Source organism: Osmerus eperlanus, chromosome 1 (assembly GCF_963692335.1).
Source record: "Osmerus eperlanus chromosome 1, fOsmEpe2.1, whole genome shotgun sequence".
NCBI classification, from domain to species: Eukaryota; Metazoa; Chordata; class Actinopteri; order Osmeriformes; family Osmeridae; genus Osmerus; species Osmerus eperlanus.
In genome coordinates this window covers 5,164,844-5,190,528 of record NC_085018.1, presented here as the reverse complement: position 1 = coordinate 5,190,528, position 25,685 = coordinate 5,164,844, and the positions used below count along the sequence as shown (strand labels likewise).

Here is a 25,685-nt window from a genome sequence, read left to right as displayed (position 1 = left end):
TGAAGTTAAGGTTAGTAGTTAGATAGATTTTTGATTTAAGTAAGGGGAGTGCCGAACATGTTCTGTCGCCGTTTGACTTCCTACAGCTGTGTAGATGTTTTTGTAGTGTCTCGCGTAGGCTACAGCGTTGCAGTGAGCAACACTGGTTTGAAACCACAGGTAATGATACAAATCGTTTACTTGTAATGTAATGTCATAATAAATCCTACAACGAAAATGTATTTGTGAGGAATGTTTATTTTAACGATTGAAAACAGATGCATCATAGACCACTGTAGTATGTGTTGCCCGGGCAACAGAGGCTAATGTCATGATGCTAATACTTCAGTGACATAGTAGACTACTGTTTCCGAAAGTAGATGTACTTCCTTAACCTGTTTACGCTCCTGTTTCGCCCGCGAGACAAAAATGCTGCCTCCCCCTCCCTCAGTTACGACGCACTAAATTCTAACAAATATATTTTTTAGACGCTACACATGTTATACATCGTTGGAAAGCTACGATTCTTGTGCTTCCATTGAAATAAACCAATTCAAGATCAAGTCGCAATAGCAAGCAAAGTCAACGTCTTTTTCCGGTGAACATTCCTTCAACAATGCCAAAGAAAAAAGTTGTACTCACCCTAAGTTGTTCAAATAGGTCCAGGTGTGCAAATCATGCCATCAAAACTTGATCTGCGTAAGTCCCAAGGGTTCAAAGTATCTAACCATGTAAAGTAATTCGTCCAAATACAATGTTTTACGTTCATGAATAGCCATTATCCTTTGTTTCATTATGCAAGTTAGCCGACGGAAGAAACAACTTGTTCACATAAAAGTGTTATTTTCTCCGGTTAGCAACGGAGTATTTACTAAATGAAGGTATCAAAATGTCCGTTGAACCCTCCCCTTTTGATTGACACCTTGTTCGACCCAATAGGAGCTTCCATGCCCCGTTGACAGCCCTCTAAAGCCAACTAGGTCTGTGCGTCCTGCCCCCTCCCCCGCCCCCCCCCCCCACACTCGTTCTAAACAAATTTCTCGAACTGGCTTCGACTGGCTCTGAAATTAGCTTGTTAGCCTTGTAGCTGACAGCTAGCTGAAAATGCCAATACCTCATTTGTATGCGTCTGTGGAGCCTTCAAAATAACAGTCGATTGCGCAATATGGTTGACAGAATCAGTGTTCTTTGTGCGCCAATCCTTGGAATCAGATAAAGCACTCCAATGTGTTCATGCTTCAGTTTTTGTGTTTCAGTATTACTAATTAGGGATTTAGCTATTATATATGATAGTTCTAAGTACCACCTTTCATTAGAGATAACAATTATGAAAAATATTACCTTTTTATTTGACCTTGGTTACAAAGGGTCATTTTGGAGTCTCCAAAAGACCCTTTTAGAAAATTCCTGGATGTACTCTTATAAAAACATGTGTCAAATATGAATATATTGTGGTATTATGTTTGACTTTTGATTTGAATTGGGTAAGGCTTCAACCTGTGGTCCAATTTAGTCTTCCAGATAATACCTACCACCTCTAGGCCTCTTCAGGCCTCTGTTTTCAAAACAAAATCTAGGCGGAAATAGAAATTTTCACTTTCCTTGTGTTCAAGCTTCTATTACTCAACACTAGAAGGACTGACAGGGGTCCTGACAACAGGGGACATAACTTCAGAGTGTCAGCTTTCAAAAGAGATCATTTACATGCATGTACTCCAAATGGTTCAAGAACAGCTTCCAATTTACTTTGGGTATGCTGTTTAGGCGTTTTTAGGCACATTTAACAGGATGCTTAAGAGGTTAATAAAATCAGCTTATAGTGTACATTACACGTCACAATTGTGTGTCATATCACAAAGTAAAATTAGTAAATAGTTATCACCCTGGCTTCTTTGCTTGTGGCGTTTCTGCAGCTGCCTTGCAGTAAAGCAGTTAGCTTAGCTATCTCCCAGAAGTTAACGAGCTGCTAAACTAATGTTCTGCTAGAGGTAGTCACGCGAGTTTTCGTGACGTTAGTGACGTAAGCAGCGTCATTGACTGTGGCTAGCAAGTTAGCCACCGTAAGCTACACTTTTCGCCACAAAAACGTAATTTCCACTTAAACCATGCATCGGAACGTAAATCCCAATAGAAGCAACTCAATCGCTACCAAGACGAAACTTTTGACACCTAGGTTGTCTATGTAGGCCAAATATTCACTGAGTTTTAGGGGGGCAAAAAGAATAATAAAAATAACTAGAAAGGCATTTCCTGCTGAAAATGCGTTGGAATGCTGAAAGATGAAATTATTTTTCTTAAATTGCAGAAAATACAGAAATGAGAAAATACCCGCAAGCTGAAATGAATGTCAAGAAATGTGTGAGTCACACAAAAGAGGCAGTGTGGAAACTGAACTGCATCATCTAACAACGCTAAGAGCTGAAATACAATGCGGGAGAAGCTGAAAGCTGAACTGTTAAACAGAAGAAGAAGTAGGCCTAGGCTAGCTAGTCATAAAAAGAATATTATAGTCTTAACAGCTGAAATTATAGTTGGGATAGTAATAGCAGTAGCAGATGTGTGCATTGAGTGCGTTTACTCGGCTTTCTTAGTAGGATTCAATGTGTTGATGGAATGAAACATACAGCAGTAGGGCCGATACAGGAAAACACGGCGACACTTTGTTGCAGAAGGATGATGGTGCAAGTTTTGTCCGTGGAGCATACAACAACAAGAAAGGCATTTCCTGCTGAAAATGCGTTGGAATGCTGAAAGATGAAATTATTTTTCTTAAATTGCAGAAAATACAGAAATGAGAAAATACCCGCAAGCTAAAATGAATGTCAAGAAATGTGTGAGTCACACAAAAGAGGCAGTGTGGAAACTGAACTGCATCATCTAACAACACTAAGAGCTGAAATACAATGCGGGAGAAGCTGAAAGCTGAACTGTTAAACAGAAGAAGAAGTAGGCCTAGGCTAGCTAGTCATAAAAAGAATATTATAGTCTTATCAGCTGAAATTATAGTTGGGATAGTAATAGCAGTAGCAGATGTGTGCATTGAGTGCGTTTACTCGGCTTTCTTAGTAGGATTCAATGTGTTGATGGAATGAAACATACAGCAGTAGGGCCGATACAGGAAGACACGGCGACACTTTGTTGCAGAAGGATGATGGTGCAAGTTTTGTCCGTGGAGCATACAACGATTAATAAAAAAGAATCATGTAGATGCGTTTATTGAGTAATCGCATAACTAATTACACATGTAAACGGAGTAATCGTATTATTGGCATTAACCGACAATTGCTAGTAATCGGGTTTCTCATGGTCAAGTAAACGTACCAATCACCTGTGTGAGAGACTGAGTGGTGCGTGTCTGTCGTTACGGTGATGGTGCAGCTATGATTGCTAACGCGCTGAGGGCAGAGAATAAGAGAAATGTAGCTAGAATCCACACCTCAAACAAGATAACCTAGACGCAAAACTGTACGTCCAATCCAAAATCAATCCAAAATCTAAGGATATTTTCCGAGACCCAAGACTCTGCCGAAATCAGAGATATTCTTTATATGTCTGTGCAGTCAGAAATACGACTCTACCTGCAGTTTCAAAAACGTGTTCCTTCTGCTTTCCTGGTGCGTGTTTGTTTGGTTGCCACGGCGATGGAGCAGCTGTGATCGCTAACGAGCTGGGCAGAGAAAATAACTAATGTAGCTAGAATCCACATCTCAAACAAGTTAACCTAGACGCAAAACTATACGTCCAATCCAAAAAATAAGGATATTTTCCGAGACCCAAGACTCTGCCTAAACCAGAGATATTCTTTATATGTCTGTGCAGTCAGAAATACGACTACCTGCAGTTTCGAAAACGTGTTCCTTTTGCTTTCCTGGTGCGTGTTTGTTTGGTTGCCACGGTGATGGCGCAGCTGTGATGGCTAACGAGCTAGGCAGAAAGAAAAACGAACATTTACCTAGCATCCACACCTCAAACAAGTTGACCTAGACGCAAAACTATACGTCCAATCCAAAAAAAAAGGATATTTTCCGAGACCCAAGACTCTGCCGAAACCAGAGATGTCCTTTATATTTCTATGCGGTCAGAAATACGACTCTACCGGCAGTTTCAAAATCTTGTTCTTTTTTCTTTCTCTGACGATTTTGTCACCAGATTTGCATTGGTCTCTATGGGGCGAGAGTTGGACTTTGTCTCGCTTTCGTGGGGCTCTGAACAAATGTGTACGTCTGTTGGATTCAACAGACAACTGTCTACGACCAACACAAAATTAGCTATCTATTGATCCAAAAACGAAGCATGAAGAGCGAAAATTGTGGCAATGCTGGCAAACTAGAAATATTTTTTCAACGACATCCGAAGCTGCCCTTCACTCTAAGCGTTTCAGTCTGCACTCTAGGGTTTCACGTAAACACCCATGTAAATCTCAGAAACGGCTTGAAAAAGTCATGAAACATAATCAGTGATATTGAAAAAAGTTGAATAGATATCAAAAAGCTGAATTATTAAAAAATAGTTTAGGGTTTTGTCAACATTTTAAAGTTTAAATGGTGGCTCTAGCTGAAAGATTGAGGAAGAAGAAGGATTTGGAAGTTGAAGAAGTTTAAAGAAGTTTGAGAGGATTTGAAAGAAAACTCCATTGGAAACCCATGTAAAAAATATTATGAATATTGATTTATATTAATTCAAGCATAAGAGGTACAAAGCTGAAAAGTCATAGCAGGAATGGACTGAAACTGCTGAATTTTTTGATAGCTGAACGGTTTTAATAGCTGAAGATTTGAAGGCGCTGAAACGTGCCACGGAAGAAATAGAATAAGAACTAGAAAGGCATTTCCTGCTGAAAATGCGTTGGAATACTGAAAGATGAAATTATTTTTCTTAAATTGCAGAAAATACAGAAATGAGAAAATACCCGCAAGCTGAAATGAATGTCAAATGTGTGAGTCACACAAAAGAGGCAGTGTGGAAACTGAACTGCATCATCTAACAACGCTAAGAGCTGAAATACAATGCGAGAGAAGCTGAAAGCTGAACTGTTAAACAGAAGAAGTAGGCCTAGGCTAGCTAGTCATAAAAAGAATATTATAGTCTTAACAGCTGAAATTATAGTTGGGATAGTAATAGCTGTGACTCCCTCCCAAGCACAGTCAGACAGCAAATGGTTTCCTTTACGGGTTTTTAATGAAGTCTTCTTCTCCACATCAAACCGTTAAAACTATGTAATACACGGTATCAAAACACACTAGAAAAGGCTGTTCCTGCGAAACAGCAGTGAGAATGCCGAAAACCTGAATGGGGATAGCTGACCATGCTAAAAAAGCTGAAAATAGTGAAAATTTAGTAGAAAGTTATAAGCTGAAGCTTCAAAGCGCCCGAAAGGTATTTTTGAAAGGGGCAAGAGCTGGACGAAGGCATAAAACTACAGAAAAGAGAAGAACAATGCAAAAAGAGAAATAATTCAGAAGAATTTGAAAATTTAGTAGAAAGTCATTTGCTCAGGTTTCAAATTGGTCTGAAATGTATTTTAGAGAGGACCTGGAGCTAACTGATTAAAATGCTGCTGCAAAAAAAGTTGAACTATTGTGGGTAGTAAATAAGATCATGCTACATCTAACCAGCGGATCATCTTGCAGGTGTGTCAAAGTGGTATTTTTACAGACTGTATTAACACCGTAGGCGTGAATAATGCATGCATAGTGATTGTCGTCCATCTGTAGCCGAAGCTAAGCTAGAGAGAGGATGCAATGGGAGACTTTCTACAGTAAGCCATATCTACTGCTTCAAATTGAAAACGGAGACCATATTTTGATTAAAGACAAGTTCCTTAACCTCTGTTGTCAATATCGCCAATAAAAAGTAAATACTCTTCAGTTACGAAGCATTTGTTTGTAGCTAGGTAACGAATATTATGTCTGGAAAAACGTAGCTAGCTATGTGACCTGGTTTCGCCGTATGATGACAGTCGTAGTGTCACTAGAATGGCCATAACAAAAGATCATATTTCAAATCTATCTGCTGTTCTACATTGCCCACACAATTCAACTCTAACATGGCCTGTATCTTGTATTGAAAGTGCTCGAAAATTAGCTCGTCTAATGTATGGTGGACTGAGAACATATTTGTTAGTCAAAGCAGAGCGAGCGGATGTCGTGGGAGAATTCCTACTGTGTTAGATTTACTGCTTCAAATTGAAAACGGAGAAGATATTTAGAGTAAAGACAATTTACTTAACATCTGTGTTCAATATCGTCAATTAAAAGTAAAAACTTTCCAGTTACGAAGCGTTTGTTCGTAGGATTAACGCCAGCTGCAGCAAACACATGCCCCAGCCCCGGTTTTTGGCTGTTCGTGACGGTCAGCTATGACAGTCTTGAGCCTCGATTTTTGCAGATTTCTGTGAAACTCGCAAAAATAAAAACGATCTAGCTAGATTATGTACACTTTAAGCTCAATGTACATACCTTGTTTGGCCAATTTGGTCGATTGTGGAAAAAAAGTCGAACCGTTTTTAGTTATGGAGAGCCATCGCGCTAGCTCGATTATACGAGAGAATAACAGAAATGTAGCTAGAATCCACACCTCACACAAGTTAACCGAGACGCAAAACTGTACGTCCAATCCAAAAAATACGGATATTTTCCGAGACCCAAGACTCTGCCTAAACCAGAGATATTCTCTATATATGTCTGTGCAGTCAGAAATACGACTCTACCTGCAGTTTCAAAAACGTGTTCCTTTTGCTTTCCTGGTGCGTGTTTGTTTGGTTGCCACGGTGATGGCGCAGCTGTGATGGCTAACGAGCTAGGCAGAGAGAAAAACGAACATTTACCTAGCATCCACACCTCAAACAAGTTGACCTAGACGCAAAACTATACGTCCAATCCCAAAAATAAGGATATTTTCCGAGACCCAGGACTCTGCCGAAACCAGAGATGTCCTTTATATTTCTGTGCGGTCAGAAATACGACTCTACCGGCAGTTTCAAAAGCTTGTTCTTTTTGCTTTCTCTGACGATTTTGTCACCAGATTTGCATTGGTCTCTATGGGGCGAGAGTTGGACTTTGTCTCGCTTTCGTGGGGCTCTGAACAAATGTGTACGTCTGTTGGATTCAACAGACAACTGTCTACGACCAGCACAAAATTAGCTATCTATTGATCCAAAAACGAAGCATGAAGAGCGAAAATTGTGGCAATGCTGGCAAACTAGAAATATTTTTTCAACGACATCCGAAGCTGCCCTCCACTCTAAGCGTTTCAGTCTGCACTCTAGGGTTTCACGTAAACACCCATGTAAATCTCAGAAACGGCTTGAAAAGGTCATGAAACATAATCAGTGATATTGAAAAAAGTTGAATAGATATCAAAAAGCTGAATTATTTTAAAAGAGTTTAGGGTTTTGTCAAAATTTTAAAGTTTAAATGGTGGCTCTAGCTGAAAGATTGAGGAAGAAGAAGGATTTGGAAGTTGAAGAAGTTTAAAGAAGTTTGAGAGGATTTGAAAGAAAACTCCATTGGAAACCCATGTTAAAAATATTATGAATATTGATTTATAATAATTCAAGCATAAGAGGTACAAAGCTGAAAAGTCATAGCAGGAATGGCCTGAAACTGCAGAATTTTTGGATAGCTGAACGGTTTTAATAGCTGAAGATTTGAAGGCGCTGAAACGTGCCACGGAAGAAATTGAATAAGAAGAATAAGAAGAATATGAAGAAGTTGAATTAAGATTCAAAGAACAATACTTGGAATGCTGAAGCAGCATTCCAACAATAATATATATGTGAGAGAACAAAGGTTGTGCCCTTGCCGAAGGCAAAGCACACCCAAATAATAAGTATGCAGAATAACAATAGTGTTTTTGCTTGCAGCAAACACACTAATAATATTGGCGTATATCGTATTGTATATTACATTTCACAATTGTGTTTTTTATAACAATGTTAAATGAGCAAATGGTTACTACCCTGGCCTTTGCCTGTGGCGTTTCTGCAGCTGTCTTGCATTTTTAGGTTGCTAGCTATTTCCCAGAAGTTAACGAGCGCACGGGTTTGTCACATCATGACGTTAGTGTCTGTGGCTAGCTAGTTAGCCACCAGCTTCACTTTTTGCCACAAACCTAAACCGTGCAATGGAACGTAAAATCCAATACAAGCAACGCAATCATGACCAAGACGAACATTTTGACACTGACGTTATCTATGTAGTGCAAAAATTGAGGGAGTTAGGGTGGGAAAATAAATGAAAAATATATATTAGAGAGAATATAGGTGTGCCTTGTTCCAAGTTCACCCAATAATAATAAGAAAAGGTATAAACACAATAGGTGGCTTCTCTGCTTGGCCCCCAAAAACTAGAGGGTACAATTTCTCGGGAAATTGTGAGGTGTGCTTGTGGCTGCCCCTGCTGCCCATCTCCTGCTGTTTACTGATATCAACAATTCAATGTGTTTTTTACTTCGGTTTTATAAGAAAGGAAAAAGATTGTTGAAACTAGTCCCTTTTAATTTGTATCCGTTTACTAGGATTATAATTTCAGGAGAGCAAGCAATATCATCCATTAGTTGACTTGCATTTGAAATTGAATATACGTATCAACTTCAATATATGAATGTTTTCTGTTGGTGAAAAGCTAGCTCAGACGCATCTTTGTAAATCACTCTGATCTATTGTAATGTGTTATAAACCTAACAGATTTCCCTTACTTGACTGTACAGAATCAATTTGCATTCTAGCTGAGCAACAGCGCAAAGACAGGGACAACAAAGCTGACTAAGAAAAGTATTTAACTGTGGTGCTTTGGTCGACTCGGTGCTTTGGACTAGGGATGCACCGAATCCAGGATTCGGTTTCGTCCGAATATTGGGCTTTTTGACGGGGTTCGGTTTCGGCCGAACCTTAGAATTTTTATCCACCAAACCGAACCCTATGCTTGCACTACGCTGGTCGACATAATGACCCGCCATTGATTATGGGAAGGTGTTTACGTTGGTGGACCGTTCAATGCAGTAGGCTGAGAAAGTGAAAATGGAACTTGTGAGCAGAAAAAGTGTTGTTTGGCAGTACTTTCAGTCAAAAGAAGGCGATTCAAGTCGAGCTTCATGTTCAATTTGCAATGCCGATTTGTCTCGTGATGGCAAGGACCCGAAACAATACACAACATCTCCCCTGTTAAATTATTGATTGGATCTTGAGATAGGCATATGATAATTGTCAAAATAGTTTTTCCCACTTGTTTTTCCAGGCATAATGTTGCCTATTCTTTTTACAGTTAAAATAAAATGAAAAATACACTTCTGTGGACGTTGTTTACTTCATTAATGTGTTTACTGTGTTCATGGACTGAGGATGGGAGTAGGATTCGGTATTCGGATTCGACAGAATCTTAACCAGTGGATTCGGTATACGGCCGAACCCCAAAAATCTGGATTCGGTGCATCTCTACTTTGGATGACTTGGTGCTTTGGACGACTCGGTGCTTTGGAATAACACTTTTGGTAACAGCTAGTAGCAGACATAACATGCCGGGGTAACAGCTAACTAACTTGCTGTTTTACCTGACACTCATAGACTGGTAATACAGTACCTCCCAGAAGACATTGTCTATGTAGTGCAACAATTCATGTGTAACGGTGAGAAAATAGTAATAAATAAATAATATATATGAGACAGAATATAGGTTGTGCCTTGCCAAAGGCGAGCTCACCCAATAAGAAGAAGAAAAGGTAGAAACACAATAGGGGGCTTCGCAGCTTTGTTGCTTGACCCCAATAAGAAAAGGTAGAAACACAAATGGTGGCCCCCAATGAGAAACGTGATCAAATTAGATAAAGTTCAAAGTGAAAACTACCTATAATCCAAAGCGGTAAAGGTCTGAGCTCTAGATTGTGTGAATAGGACTAAGGTCCCATCAGAAATAAAGTGTACCAGAAGGAGAACTGAGTTCTCTTTCAAATGAACTGAAAATGTGCAAATGTGCTCCATTTTAAGAGGACTGAGGTGGTTGTTCGTTTGAAAAGTACTAGCATAAGAGGACCCATTAGCGTCTGGCTAGCTCTCTGTTTGTCAGGAATTTTACGTAAATGTTGATATAATACAAATAAAAAGCGTTGTCATAGCATTGTACTTCAGTATAGATACAAACCTATATCAAAACATTATGGCTTAAAAATCTAAATTGTAATTTAGCGGAAGATTGTATTTAGACAGTTAGCTAAGGGGGACCCATTATCGGCCGTCCAACCACTTTCAATTGAGAAATGTCAAGTTTGACACTGCGCAAGACCAGGGTTTTTCCTGTAGAGAATTAAGAGGCGTAATATAATATGCTTCAATGTGATAATTGGCATTTTCTTTCATCATAATTATTAGCTTAATAATTACTACTTGTAAAAAGTGTTAGCTTGAGCCAGTTGAAGCATGGTACACATGCACGTGTGCATATGATCAGGATGTTACCACCTCTGCCTCATTTTGAGCCAGGAAAAACCTGAAGACATACTACACATATGGTTTGAGTGTGTGTTTCTATATTATAATATCAAAGAAAGAGGCTGTAATCATATGCAGATAAGGGTGCATACATATTGGTGAGTTACCTTCTTGTTACTGCAGTAAATCTCCTTTAACAAATTAACGGAAGAAACGGTCTTGGCCGATAATGGGGTCTGGAATGTTGGAGAGTTTGAATGGCCGATAATGGGTCGATAAACACTCTTATTTACTAGTTACCTTTTCTTATGTAGTCAGTCAGTTGAAATGTTGTTTAAAGCGAGGAAACTGTTTACCTGCAGGAGCTGGATCTGGACATACTGGGTCCCTGTGACAGGGTCGCAGAGCGTCAGCCCCCCATTGGCTACTGTGGCACCGTTGCTATAACGGGCGTTGCAGGGAGCAAATGATGACGAGGCACATCCAGCCTTCCCACCTTTACCCTTCCTCTGGCCCAGTCCGGGACTTCCTGTCAGGAACATTCCCCCCCAAAAAATTCTAATAGTAGTAATTGAATTACCATTATCTCGTTCAAAATACTTTTAAGTGTATTATTGTGCATACTTTCTAAATGTGTGTTCTTACCAGTGTTGGGGGAAGTTAATCAAAAAAGTAATATATTAGTTATTACTTATTATTGTTGAGTAACAGTAGTGTGATTAAGTTCAGTATTACTTTATGTACAAAGTAATATTATTACTTATTATATTACTTTTAATAGTAGCAAGTTTGACTTCGTAAAAAAATTGCAAGAACATAGGCTACAGACACAAAATATTCCTATATGTTTCTTTAAAAAAAGAACGTTTATTTCAAACAATCTTAAACATCAAAAAGGCTTATAAATTAAAAAATAATAATATATTTGTGTGAAGAAATTATACTATGTTAGCAGCCACTTGTGGAAACAGGTCGCCATCTCTCAAGGTTTAAAGTGGATTTTTCGCTAGCTTTCTGCTTCATTTCTCTGTGGACACTTTCGAGGTGTTTTTTTAAGTTTGAAGTGCTGCTTTTGGCAGTAGATATTTTGTTGGGGCGCAGTTTGCAGTTCACTTCAATGTTTTTTCCTATATCTTCAATGAAAGCGAGATAGTGTGAATATTTCCACCCCGGAAAGGTAACACGTTCTGCGGCCATGATTGCTGTTGTGTTTGCCTGCAGCGTGAATCAAAGGCAAACAGTAGGCCACTGCACCCAGGAAGTGTCGTCTAGGCAACAATCTGTATTTATAAGGCTATTCCTTTGTTGAATTAATGCAGTAACTTGGATAATTTACGCAAGTTACTTAAATAAGTAACTGTAATAATATTACTCAATGTCAAAAACTAACACATTATATTACTTCGTTACTCACTTAAGTAATAATATTATGTACACAAATTAATAATATTATGTACACAGCTGGTTATTACCCCCAACACTGGTTCTTACACATTATTATAATTTTCTCTATTATTTTTTCTTTTGATTGATTGAATGTATGACTGTGTCTGACGAACGCTGTGTTCGTGTTACCTGAGCAGGCAGCAGGACCTCTTTGCTTTCTCTTCTTGGCTATTTGAATAGCTCTGTAGTCTGTTCGCGCTGAACCCCCACTCTCCTACAAGATACAAACACAAAACGTACATTAAGGTTGTTCAATACACCGCACACTCAAGACACTTGCTGTACAAATGTGGAACTTCCATTTCTCAGGTCATCAACTCTTGTTAATCAGCACTGTACAATCCCTAATCAGGTGTTCGTCAGCTCATACGGCTCTTACCAGGAAGGAGCTTGGTGACATGGCACTGAACTCCGGGTCCTTCTGGGGGCTGAAGGTGGCACTGTGTCCTGGGAAGACGTACTGGGTCAGCACCTTGGCCCTCCCCTCCTGGGGTCCCAGTACCTCCACACACCCCAGCAGAGGCCCCATGCCTGCTCGACCACTCCCAAGACCTGCCTCCAGCACCTTGGAGGGCAGGGCCAGGAGCTCGGCCACAGGGGGCCCTCCCGGGGAGGGGGACCCGTCGGGCTCAGTACTTGAGGAGCCAGAAAGGTGTGTGTGTGAGAGGGCATGATCCACAGTGGCAGGACCCTGTAAGGTCAGGGCAGTAAGAGTCCCCAGTGCCTCTGTGGTGACAGTCTGGACATCGTCCAGGTGAAGGGTGGCTTGAGGGGGGAGGACACTGCCGACAGCCCCCTCCAGCCCATGTTGGACTCCCATGTCGGTGCCGGCTGTCAGTATGAGCGGGTCCACAGCTTTCGTAAGTGTGGCGTTGGTACCTAGCGTAGAGCTCACTGAGGACGGGTCAATAGTAAGGATCCCCGAGCTGACAAGGGAAAGGTCCATAGCAAATGAACCTGTTCCACCCGTGCCTCCCACGGTTAGTCCAATTCCAACACCGGCAGCAGTCGCTCCAGGACCCCCGGGCACCCCAGAGAATAGGGAGCTGAGGTCCAGATTGGCCAGCTGGTCAACCCCAACAATGCCTGGTCCTGCCGCTGTAGTGGTTGTGGTGCTGATGAGCTCACTGCTGGGGGTCAGGGTCGGCGTGGTTTCCAGCTGGTTCAGCACATCTATAATAGGAGGACAGGAAGATTTGTGTCAGAGTCAGACTCTGTGCTGTGTTCAACAAGGAACACCAGCTCTGTAATTGTCAGACAGAAATACATTGTAGCAATGAAAAGGATTATGTAGGAATCCCAAGGAACATAAATGCATCAAAGGCAAAACACACTTAGGTGTCAGGGTTAGTGTGTGTGTGCGTACCAGGGCTGAGGTGGTGGTGTTTCACCATGTGGCTCTTTAGACTGCTGCGGGTAGAGAAATGCTTGTCGCAGCTGGCCACAGGGCAGCGAGCCCTCAGGCTGCCTGCATCCTGCTTGTGCTTCTTGGAGTGAATGTATAGACTGCTCCGGGCTGAGAACTTGGCATTGCAGCCTGGGAATGCACAAACACGCAGGAAAAACACACACACATTCACAGATGCTAGTTAAGCCTCTGATGCAGTTTTATAAAGTAACAAATATAGTGAAATCAATTACACTCACATTCTGCTGTGCCCAAAATGTATTTTTACATGGGGTCACCACAATAAACTACGGAAGGCATAACAGGACCATAATGGGCAGTGAAAGACCTTGCCCCCACCTTCAAAGTGGCACTCGAAGGGTTTGGTACCCAGGTGGGTGATGCTATGGCCTTTCAGGTGCTCTGCCCGGGTGAAGGACTTGCCGCAGCCGTCCTCGGGGCAGGTAAAGCGGCGGTCATCGTCGTGCTTCCTGTAACATCAATGACAGGAGGGTCACAGGGGTTTGCTCGGTTGGAACTCCAACATTACAATTTCCTACGACAAAAATTACAAACAAGTAAAAACACTGAATAACAGGGAATGTAGAGACAGTGAAAAAGTTCACAAAAATGTGTGTTTTAGGGTCAAACTTACCTTTTGTGTCTTAGTAACTTTGACATGCTGGTGAAAGTCCAGCCACAATTGTCTGAGTCACAGACAAACGGCCTCTCCCCTGGGACCAGATCATGTTCACAGTGAGTTGAAATATTGTTTAAAATGACAGAATCTACACAAATGACCATACAATTTATACACAAAGTGATTATAGGCTTTATACAGCACAATACCCCTATTAATAACTCATATAATCACATTTCAATGAATGGTATTCCTTAGTAGCTGATTCATTACTAAAGACAATTGTGTTTATTCTTGTGGACAGTTTCTACCTGTGTGGCTTCTCATGTGGACCTTGAGTCGGCAAGCCTTGTCGTAGCACTTGTCACAGCCTGGGAAGGTGCAGATGAACTGGCCCGTCTCACGGAAGTGTGTCCGGTTGTGGGAGAAAAGCGCGCTGAAGGTGATAAAGGTCTTTTCGCAGCCTAGAGGACAAGGGAGTGGAGGAAGAAGTTGGCAAGAGGGTTAGAAGGTATACACACATTAGCTAAATCAAAAATGTGTTTCCTAGTTTATTTGCATGCCTTTCAAATGAAGATCACAAATAGACCTCTTTACAGAAAACATTTGAAGGGGGGGGGGGGGGGGGGAGTTGAAAATAATTTCGAAATAGTGACAATTCCACAGTCTCACCTGGGAATTCACACTTGTACGGTCTCTGGGGTTCGAAGTGGACTCTCAGGTGATTGGTGAGCCGCGTGGAGCTGCGAAACCTCTCATTGCAGATCTCGCACACAAAGGCATTCTCTTGGTCGTGGGTCTTGACGTGCGCCCTCAGGTTGTAGACCGTGGTGAAGTGGCGGCCACAGCCCTCAAACTCACATTTATGTGGCCGGACCTTGTTGTGTGACTGGAGGTGGCGCTTGAGCTTGTATGAGGTAGTGAACGCCCAGCCACAGTCCTCAAAGGAGCACTTGAAGGGACGCTGATCCTCTGTGTGGTTCAGCAGGTGGACTTTGAGCTTTTGACGAGTGTCAAAAGTGATAGGGCAGCCCTGCTGTGGGCAGTGGAGTGCCACTAGGGCACCTTTCTTGGATAGTCCCATTGAATTGAGGGGATGGAAGTCAACATTGCACTCGGTGGATGCCTCTTTGGTAGATTGGGACAAAAAGTCCCCCTCAATTATGGCACAAAGAGCTGCCCCCTCTTGCTTGATGACAGGGCATGAGTCCAAAGACGCACTCAACTCTGACAACGAACAGTCGTCAGCGAGGGCTAGTTCAGAGTCACTCATGGACAGGCCTGCTCTGGGCTCCTCGTTGTGGCCTGAAGAGGTTATGGCCACATTGCTGATCTTACCAATAGATTTGGTCCCACTGTCATAGTTGAGAAGCACAATATCCTCGTGGTCTTTCATGCCCAGGTGCTCCTTCAAGCTGACCATCCCGTCATCCCTGTGGCTGTAACCCTCTGGAGGCGCAGCCAGAGTCAGAATCCCATTCTCAATGGTCACTATGATGCTTTGGTTATTTATCATTATGGTTCCAGAAAAGGTCTCATTGGCAGACGCACTGGTGGCGGCCACATCCACGTTTGCAGACTCGGTGAGGTCAGAAATTATGCCAGAAGTGTCCGTGCTGTCGTTCATTTCAACAGTCTCACCAGTGTCCGCAGTTTCTGAAACCAAGGCACTGTTATTTATAGGGTGAGAGGCTAGTTCACTGGCTATCTCCCCATCCATGTTCTCAATGCAAACTGAGCCACGGACGTTAGGATCGTCATACTCGTTTGTCTGAACAATGTTTTCATCCATTTCATAATGAACAGACTGTTTGGCATGTGATATAGCTGCCTCGCCCTCACCAACCGAGATTGAGTTCACCAAATTAAACTGAGGGACAGATTTACGGACAGAAGTCCGGACTGCCTCCATCAAACTGGAAGGGCTTTCAATATTGGAATTGTCTGCCTCCTTACCTTTTATTGCATCACCCTCTTTAGATAGAGCACCGGGACGATCTTTATTTGCGTCACTATTGTTGCTGTCTTCTTTGACAATGTTGAAAACAACATAGAATTCCTCCGTGTTTTTGTAAGCTGCATTGTTGCTCTCCTGGGCCACTTGCTCCTTTGCCAAAGAATGTTGCTGGGAGGCGTCGTCTTCATGCTGCTGCCGTAAAGCCGAAGGTTGCAGAAACTGTTGATGCGAATGTTCCTCTTCCCCCTCAAAGAAAGGCAACGCCATTTGTAATATGTTATTCCCACTTTCGACTTCATATTTATAACCTGTCCTAAAAAAATCGTGTGTGGGTAGTTGAACCTTAAACTCCCTTTCTTTCAAAGTATTCGCGTTACGGAGTCCAACGTTCGTAGTTTGCGTTTGCAGCAGCGGACAGTTTTTACCGTTCTGCCTGTGAGTGGGAAAGTACAAGCCACTGCCATTTTCTGCCTGTAGGCGAAATGGTGATGTCCTAGGCCTATTGTTGTTGTTGTCATTTTGCAGTTCGTGCGATTGAAAATGCTCATCTGTTTCGTTCTCGTTCGAAACGGAGCGAGAAAGTGCTTCTGTCGTTGTTCTACTAGAAGACGAACCTGTTCTACGTGGGGCGCCATGTTGATAGTGAATGTTCTGGCCATCTGAAAGCCCCTGGATTTCCATCTTGGTATCCCTGTAGCAGCAATGCATAAAAGGCCCGCCCTAGTCAAAGGCAAGGAAATCCGGGTAAGCCACCGCGGAGTTTACTGTGAACTGCGGGCTAGTCGTGTAATGGATCAGTTAGGACCGTAAAAAAAAAAAAAACATCCATATTTCAGAGCACACATTTTTAAGAAGGCCATTAATTATATATATATTATTATTATTTTTTAAACAAATAAATGATAAATGAATAAATGATCAAATAAATGAGCAAGCTCAACACTTGCTGCATGTATTTACAAATAAATGATATATACATACTGTATGCAAAACATCTCTGTTTAACTAAGGTTGCTTACTCCAATAATGCCAGAAATCTCTCTCTCTGTCTGTCAGCGTGTGCGTGTATTTTTTAGAATGGGATTTTAGCCTCTCGAGAACCGGGCACTCTTACACTCTTGCTTTTTATAATCCAATGGATTGCAGTGCCGTGTTGTACGTTAAGTATTTTGAAATTTCCCCCAAATAATTTGCTGCCAGTTTCGCAATGGATCTTTTTCAGCCATGTCACTATATGCTTCACAAATGCACTATGTGCACTAGCGGTAAGAGGGTCCAGGGGCGTCACTAGACCTTTTTTACTGGGGCCCCACATGTCTTTTTACATGTGCCCCAGTATAAATCTGCTGTGCCCCAGTAAAATCTCAAGTTTGAGTTTTCACAATTTACTTTACCAGTGCACAGTGCCCGGGATGTCGGTGATTAAGATGCAGTGATGGGCAGCAGTGTCGCTACTTGTAGCAACGCTACTAGCTTAACTACATTTGTCAGTAGCTTGGCAGTAACGTCGCTATTTACAAAACCAAGTAACTTTTCAGTAGTTAAGCTCTTTTTTAAGTAGCGCAGTAGCGTCCTCGAAAGCTAATTTCTCCTGGACATTTCTGATGTTCATACATAAGGTTGGTGGATTATTGTGTTGACAAAGCACTGAAAAAGCATCTCACATATCCCGTTCTGCAGTTCACGTTACAACCGATTTCACGAGAGCCGAGTATAGCGAGGGCTGTCATCGTCTCATCTCCACTCACACAGCGCCTGCGTGGCCAGTCTGACTAGATAACAGCAATTGTGTATTAGCATTGTGGATTAGGCTATTGTTCAATAAATACATCTAAACATATTTTAGCCTTTATCTAACTGACAATTGTGTTGATCACTAAAATTGCATTGACTATGTATGCAGTTTTTTTAATTGAAAGTAGCTACTAATGTATCAAGCTACTTTTGACAGATTTTTGTAACTTAGCTTGCTACATATTTATGAGTGGTAGCTTCTGTGTAGTGAAGCTGAATTTATTGTAGAGTAGCTAGTAGCTTAGCTCACTACACATATCAAGTAGCTTGCCCATCACTGTTAAGATGTCAGTGAAACACACAAATAGGGGGAGGGGGGGGGGTCAGATGGCTGAGCGGTTAGGGAATCAGGGTATTAATCAGAAGGTTGCTGGTTCGATTCCAGGCCGTGCAAATTACTTGTGTCCTTGGGCAAGGCACTTCACCCTACTTGCCTCGGGGGAATGTCCCTGTACTTACTGTAAGTAAGTCGCTCTGGATAAGAGCGTCTGCTAAATGACTAAATGTAAATACAGATTACTTGAACTATAGATGGTGCATAGTGCCCGTGATAAAAATTGGTGGCACACACATACACAGATTCCTGGAATTATAGATGGGGCACAGTGCCCGTGATGACTTTGGTACCTATATTTCTCAGATCACAATTTAAATTCTCTGTCATCTCTGAAGTACTTGTTCAACCTCCACAGCATCTATTATAGTCACTTATGCACATCATAAAAGCAATTTCTCATGATTTTAAACAAATTGCCAATGCTCTGGTACATTCATGTAAATGATTATGTAGCCTTCAATAAATTGCCTTCAGACATTTCCTACATTATAAATTGCTTATGTTATGCCTTATCTATTATTCCAGGAATCTGTGTGTGTGCCACCAACTGCATCACAGGCATTGTGCACTAATTGAACCATAATAACTGACATGTGCCTTCACCTTTGCAAATGGCTCTGAAATAGTAGACTGACATTAGGCCTACTTCAAATTTAATGCCATTGCATGTTTCATAGTTTCACTTTATTGAACCACAATATCATTCTCTGTCACCCCTGGCAAGGTTTTCTGTGCTGCATCTACGCGTACTGTTATACTTTTTGGGTTAGAGTTCCAAAACTGTCGAAGCATTATTACGGCCTTATTTTGCGTTTGTCGATATGGATTGGGGAAAATAAATAATTAATTGTCCGACAGGTACACGGTCTCAACATGGTTGTAATATTTTTGATGACCACTAAGTGGCGAAATAGGTTCATTGATCAGCAATTGAAGTTGAACACTAGGTTAATCTAAAATCAGTACACTGAATAAATCAGGTTACTGAAAAACAAAAGAGGCATACTCTAATTAAATATATAAAAGATATAGGCCTATAAAATATGTCAACATATCTAATTTGTGGCTAAGACTCAAAGTTGAACAAAGTGGACTAAAATGTATGCAGCATTAAAATGACTCCAAGGGTGGATTTGCAATGAAAACATGGAAATCTAGATAACAGCTGCCATTCATTCAGAAATGATCTTAGTTATTATAATATCTTTATTTGATTTCCAAACTAAAGCTATAAACCACCATCATACAAGTCTTGACCACTACATTGTTGACAAAAAAATAACATACACATTTACATTATCATATAGAAACAGAGAGTAGGAAGACTGTTTACATAATATTCTTACATTGACTCAAATGTACAGAAGCAAAACAGGTAAGCAAAATTTATAATAAGTATACTTGAAGAAAAAACGGTTGTGACCAGTATACTGGTGGAGTGCGTCAATTGTACTTAAATGAGGGCACAAACAAATACCGTACACATTAAATAAAAAGTCTGATATGCATTCTGCAAAGATTTTAACATGTGAAGTGATTTCAACCTTTCTTTTATAATACTAACACGCATGCACTTGTTAAAACACTATGTTACACATCTATATATTTACTATTAATATATCATATAATCTTTATCTCTTACATTGGCAGTTCCTTCAAGTAAACTGGTTGTAAACTAAATTCAGTGAACAATTTAGGCGCTTAAAATAACAACGCAGCAAGGTCAGATGTCAGAAAAATTATAACTACAATCAGCAGCAGTGTACAAGCCAAATAAGCATGCAAAAACAATAGAAATAACGTGCATTTAGTCATATAAAAATAGAATCCTCCCCTGACACATACATTGGGATTAAGACAAGAGATAAGGCCACATATCAGTATCCTTTCCAATGCCAAAAGACACACTACTGTATTGTTCTGTCCATTTAATACTTAAGCTCATACTGTATAATTGACAGTGTTTACAATGTTTTTTGGACATGTAAGGCTTTTCCCGATAACATTACCAACCAGACCAAAGACCCAAAGTGTGTCTTGTAAAAAGCATTTATGGACCATTGTCTTTCCAATTCCGGATTTCCTGTACACTTTGTTGATATCAGATGCAAGCCATGACATTAGTAGGTGAATGCAGTGCACAAAGGAAACAATGACAACTGTTGAATTAAAATTAGAGTAATGTAACCGAAATGGCTTGGTAGTTTTTGGTATCCACCTCATACAATTTGCTGAAGGTCATTGAAACTGAGTTGCTTTACTGCAAGGGATTAGGGGCATGAGTGGAGAAGAGAAGCAGACAGATGACAGACAGAGAATGATCAAACCTGTCACACATAGAACTTTCTTTCCATCCAGTCCTTGTGGTATTATTCTTTACTGTACATCCAAAACTAAAAAGGCTTAATAAAACCAACAACTCCTGAGATTAAAAAATAAATAAAAATGAAGGCCAAAGACTGCATCACATGCCTCATTTACAAGCTCAAAGATTATGTCACCCTATGAGGCATATCGGGTATATCTCAAATACCACAACATTTGCAAGTAAAATGGAACATTCAAACTTTCTCAAAACAGCTTGAGTGGCAGATGAGAGCAACTTTTGCCGATGCATGCCATTAGTCTTTCTTTCTCTGCACTTTCTGCAGAACTATTGAAGGGATGTGAAGGTGACTGGGCACATGCTTTGCTACATTGAAGCACTTTTGGCCTGTGAAGCGTGCAGTGCTTGGCCTTTCTCATTCTAAACAGACACACAATCCAGAGGCTTTGAAAGACATAGCAGTTGGGACAACATTGACTGAACACATCATAAATGATTCATAAAAAGTGCAGAATAGGGTTTTGAAAGTTATCAATCGGAGGGAAGAAAAAAGTAATTCTTTCATAAAAAAATTACAACAGAAGACGGTAGGATTTTATCTTCAGTGTTATAGTCAGGAAGTCATCAAATTGCAAAGAGGATAAAGAAAATAGAGGCGAGAGCCGGGAATATTTTTCAGCCGTGTTTCATCTCAAGACAATTTCATGGCCCTTCATTTCTGGAAACATTGGCTTTCAGGGGGCGCCTGCAAAAGCCACCCCGCTGGCATGGCCAAGTTCAATTATGTATATATTTATACATTCTGATGTTTGAGTTATCACTGTTGAAATAGAGGTTTCAAAGACCACTGTATTGAAAATGTAATACATGAAATTTCATCATCTTTACTGTATTTATATAATACATTTTCATGTGCTTACAGTGGCTGTGCAAATATCCGACTTGATACAGTGCCATATCAACAATGTGTTTGCAATCGAGCATCGCCCCAGTCAAAAGGAATGAAAGAATGGTATTGTTCACAACAGTCCAGGGATACCCACAATGTTCCTCTATGTAGCTCTTATCCAACCCATTCAAAGGCTTCAATGATGCTTCTCACCACAAAAAACACTCAAATTAAAACACATGCTGATATGAGTATCAGCAGTTGAGACACTAGTGCACCATTGTTAGTCAGATAAAAGGTGCAACCTGTTGTTTTTGGTCTCTCATAATGTTCAACTGTATCTTCTGAGGTGAAGAGAAAGAAGGCAAGGAGAACTAGAGAGGGTACAATTTCTGGGGAATTTGTAGGGTGTGCTTGCTTGCTTGCGTCGGTTGCAGGTGGGTCCATCCCATTAAGTGTTTCCCTTCTAGTGATATGTTCAAGCATTTACCCTAGCTCATATTGCATAATTCATTAAGAACCCCCTTTGAAACAAGCTATTGTAACAACATTGTCACCGGAAGTATTTCAGATGGAATTGCGATTCAAACAGTACCATCTGCTAACTGAAAATATGCCCCCAAAAACGTAAATAAGCTTGACAGTTATTTAGGGGAAATGGAAAATTCAAAAGAAGTTCGCTATGAACAAGCTAGCTGCCTATTGCTAGCCAAACGTCAGTGAGGGGATTGTTTGAAAGCGCCAGAAATTTGAATGTTTCTTTTGACATAAAGTTTAGGCTGTGGCATTGAAGACAGCGATGCACCACACAAGCTTGAGTTTAAATACATTATTTAATGTGACATTACTTACTGTACATGCAAGTCTTGATTTGCTTAAATGTACATGTGCTGCTAGTACACCACGGCACGATACTCACTGTGCAACAGCACATCTATGCACATTGTATCCATGCGTCGTTGCTAACGTGTGCTGACGTTGTGACGTAGGCTAGCACTGAGTTAGCCTGGTCCTAACCAGACTCTCGTACATTTCATTTGTACAGAGAGTCTGGGCTCGCTCCATTGACAAGCGTTAACTTCCTTGAAGGCGGGTACTCTGTTGAAGTTTAAAACTATTGGATCTGCCCAGAGCCACTCTGGATCTGCCATAACCAATCGCTAGCGTTCGCCTTAGCCAACTCCTTCACGACTAACAGAGCTATCTGGAAAATCAAACGAACCCCGTGGGGATCAAAGATTGTTCTTGCTCCGGCTTTAACATCTGGATATTCGGCAGCGTTGCCACAACGGACCGAATGGCTTCGCTCGCATCTTTCTCCGCCGCCATTACGGAACTACAACACAAACTAGCACACAACATCAACGTCATCGTTCTCAGCCACTCCCTCTGTTCGCTGATTGGACAGGTAGAAAGTTAACCGGAGACATCAGACTTACGTACCTCAAGCCCAGACGCCGTACAGAAGCAAAATCAAAATTGAGCGGAAGTACGTAGGAGGGCAGAGCCAAAACTTAATTTCCGTCTGAACGTAAATAAAAATACAAGCAACTCAATCTCTACCAAGACGAAACTTTTGACATCGACGTTGTCTATGTAGTCCAATTATTAACGGATCCTTGGGGGGGCAAAAATAATAATGATAATAATAAAGAAGAAGATATATGTGAGAGAACAATCAGGGATGTAGTGGGGGCTAAACGCACACAAACGCCGTTTACGCACCTCACGAAATTCGGAAATAGCGTTTATCCACCTCTAAATTGCATAAATTGCGTTTATCCACCTCTAAATAGCGTTTATGCGCGTTTACGCACATCTAAGTTCCCTGCGCCTCGTATTCTGCTGTTGGAATAATCCGAAATAAATTTGGTGTAATTTTAAAACACCAAAGACTAAATTTCATATTGTTTAACATATAAACACTGTAGTCTGAATCATTTCATCTGCGCTGTAGGGTCTGTGACCCTCCAATCAATGCGTTGCGGCTGCGGTGGCGACACCAATCAGGATCCATGACGTATGTACACACACGTTGTGGATTAGTTTACCTGTTCGGAATGGATTAATTAGCCATGGATATCAGGCGATTTTTGAAGAGACCATCGAGTGCTCCCACTCCCACAGATGCCCGCAAAAGGCCTCAAGTACAGAGTGATCAATTCACGTTTGTAAACGTTGTTTGGGTTTGCACAACATCGCATTAAGACAGGGACAAACGGCTAGCCTACTATTATTAACGTTCTTTTAATTACGATGATGCAGATACAAGCCAACCTTACCGGTTCCATCCAAATAGGCCTAATGAAACGTAAAACTGAATAAATAAACAGGGTTGTCAAGCCTCTGTGAAGGGGCTGAAATGCTCGGGGGGGGGGGGGGGGGGGGCTTGACGACCCTGTAAATAAATGAATAATAAAATTCATAGTTTACCCACCTCTATTTTTACCACTACACCACTGAGAACAATGGTTGTGCTCGCCAAAGGCGTGAGCACACCCAAAAATGGAAAGGAGAGGTTAGTGAATGCAGAGGCTGCTCTCACCTCAAAAGGTCAAGTAGTATTTGAACCATTCAGATAGAGGCATCCGTTACATCACAGACAGCTCGCTGTGTGTGCCAGAAAGGAAGGCGCTCAGTCAGCCAGCAGTGGAGAGAAGCAAGTCAGGAAGGGAAAATGAATGAATGTCACCATGGACTGAAAATCTGTCAGTGTCGCATTGTAGATTTGTCATTCTCTCAGAAACCCCATGGCAATCCACCCAAAAATAAGAAAGAAAAGATTGGAGATTATATATATATATATATTGTTTTTGTCTCCATTACTTTACATCTACATTACCCTACATCTTCAAGCAAGACATCTTGCCCCACACCCACCCTAAAACACATTCCCTCGATGTTCAATGCTGTCACCAAGTTCTTTCCCTCACTCCCAACCTCTTTCTCTCTACCCTCAGATGGATATGTTGGGCACTAGTGGGTGGTGGAGCAGGGTGGCGGAAGGGCAGGTCGAGGCTCAATTCTCCGACTCTTCATAAAGGAGAGAAGCTGCTCCGGGACTTCAGCTAGGACATCCTTGGCGAGCCTTGCCATGCTCAAAACCTGGTTCCCCGACCTGTCAATGTAGTCTCTAAATGGCACAAACTGGAAAGGAGAGGAGCAATGTATTGTAGAAAATTATGCAAAACTTAAAAGTACTTTAAAAAGTTCAACAAAACTGTAAAAGTATATAATGAAGAACATGGTAAAGGTATACAATAAAAACTATTATTAGCATAGTGAACAAAACTTTTAAAGTATTTTTACAAAATGTTTTGTCATTAATTGGTTGCGTGTGTTTGGGTGTGTTGTCATTAGCATTAATCTAAGTGTAAAGGCAAGGACCTCTGTGTGTGTTTGTGACTCGATTATTTAGAGAATTGGGCTTTGCATGAAGTGAAATTCTCCAGCTGTATTGCTCAGGACTGATATGGAATTTTTGCCTGTATATAAACTTAATGTGGTTTAAATGTGATTTGATTTGTAAGGCTTTTATGTTCATGGTTAAGAAACAGGTTTGACCAGCTGTTGCTGTATACAGGAAAGGGGGATTGTTTGTTGTAGAGTAGATGACTAGCTGTTTAATTACTTCTGAGGTTGCTGTTCTCTGCAAAGTGACAGGTGACCCTGAGATAGATGCCCCATTGAGTTATATGATGGGATTTTCTACTAAGGGGGAACCCAAAGGTTCATAACGAACCATCGTTGTGTTTACCCAATTTTACCCAATACAAAAACAAATAAAAATAATTTTCTTTTAACCTTTGCAATGTGGGGGGTCTGAGACAGCCCAACGGTTAAAAGAAAATGCTTCACTTTGTTTTTGTATGCGGTAAAGTTGTCGCAATACGACGGTGGGTCACAATGACTGATGGGTCAGAACGACCCGAAGATAACACAAGGGTTAAACTCTGATTGTATGGTTTTAGGTGTGCTTTGATCCAGGAATTCATTTTGAAGAAGACAGTGACCATTGAGGGTGGACCAATGTTTAGAACTGTGTACTATAAAATGGTGTGTTGAAGGAGGTTCTTGGGAGTTCAGGGCCATCAGCCGAGTAGTGCTGGTGTCCGCTGGATTCTCCGGTTCCAATCTAGAATGCTAGATGGAGCTGTACGTAATTGTCTTTGTGTTATGCCAGATGGAGCTGTATGAAGATCAGAACTTCTGAGACACTGTTTGGGTGTGCGCTACTTCTGATCCCATCTGATTCATGGCCAGGTGGTTTTTGTGTTATTGTCTGATGTTTGTGTGTCAAAGATGGTTATGTTGGCGTAATGGTTGGGCTGTTTAATAAATATCAGTATGTTAAATAATTCATTCATTTTCACTATTGATTCTCCCAAAAATTTCCACCACAGGACTCAGCAACATGCAGCGTGTGAAGATGTTTGGATGAGCGGTTCATGAGACATAATTATAAACGCGTCTGCCGCCATGTTGAGCCACACTAAGCGATGGAGCC

The 25,685-nt window shown here is 41.1% G+C and overlaps 2 protein-coding genes across 2 annotated transcripts in view; both read right to left on the bottom strand.

The window, feature by feature from the left end:
* si:dkey-156n14.3 (zinc finger protein ZXDC) overlaps positions 1-16,555 on the bottom strand; it is a 37,621-nt gene extending 21,066 nt beyond the window's left edge. The window contains exons 1-8 of the mRNA XM_062456332.1: positions 14,548-16,555; positions 14,187-14,339; positions 13,891-13,969; positions 13,596-13,726; positions 13,215-13,385; positions 12,228-13,021; positions 11,978-12,062; positions 10,759-10,931 (exon numbers count right to left, since the gene is read on the bottom strand). Of these exons, the coding sequence (XP_062312316.1) occupies positions 10,759-10,931; positions 11,978-12,062; positions 12,228-13,021; positions 13,215-13,385; positions 13,596-13,726; positions 13,891-13,969; positions 14,187-14,339; positions 14,548-16,540 (3,579 nt within the window). The 5' untranslated portion in view covers positions 16,541-16,555. The remainder of the gene's footprint in view (positions 1-10,758; positions 10,932-11,977; positions 12,063-12,227; positions 13,022-13,214; positions 13,386-13,595; positions 13,727-13,890; positions 13,970-14,186; positions 14,340-14,547) is intronic.
* Positions 16,556-23,645: 7,090 nt separating this feature from the next.
* cpne9 (copine family member IX) overlaps positions 23,646-25,685 on the bottom strand; it is a 226,224-nt gene continuing 224,184 nt past the window's right edge. The window contains 1 exon segment of the mRNA XM_062456646.1: positions 23,646-24,325. Within this exon segment, the coding sequence (XP_062312630.1) occupies positions 24,155-24,325 (171 nt within the window). The 3' untranslated portion in view covers positions 23,646-24,154.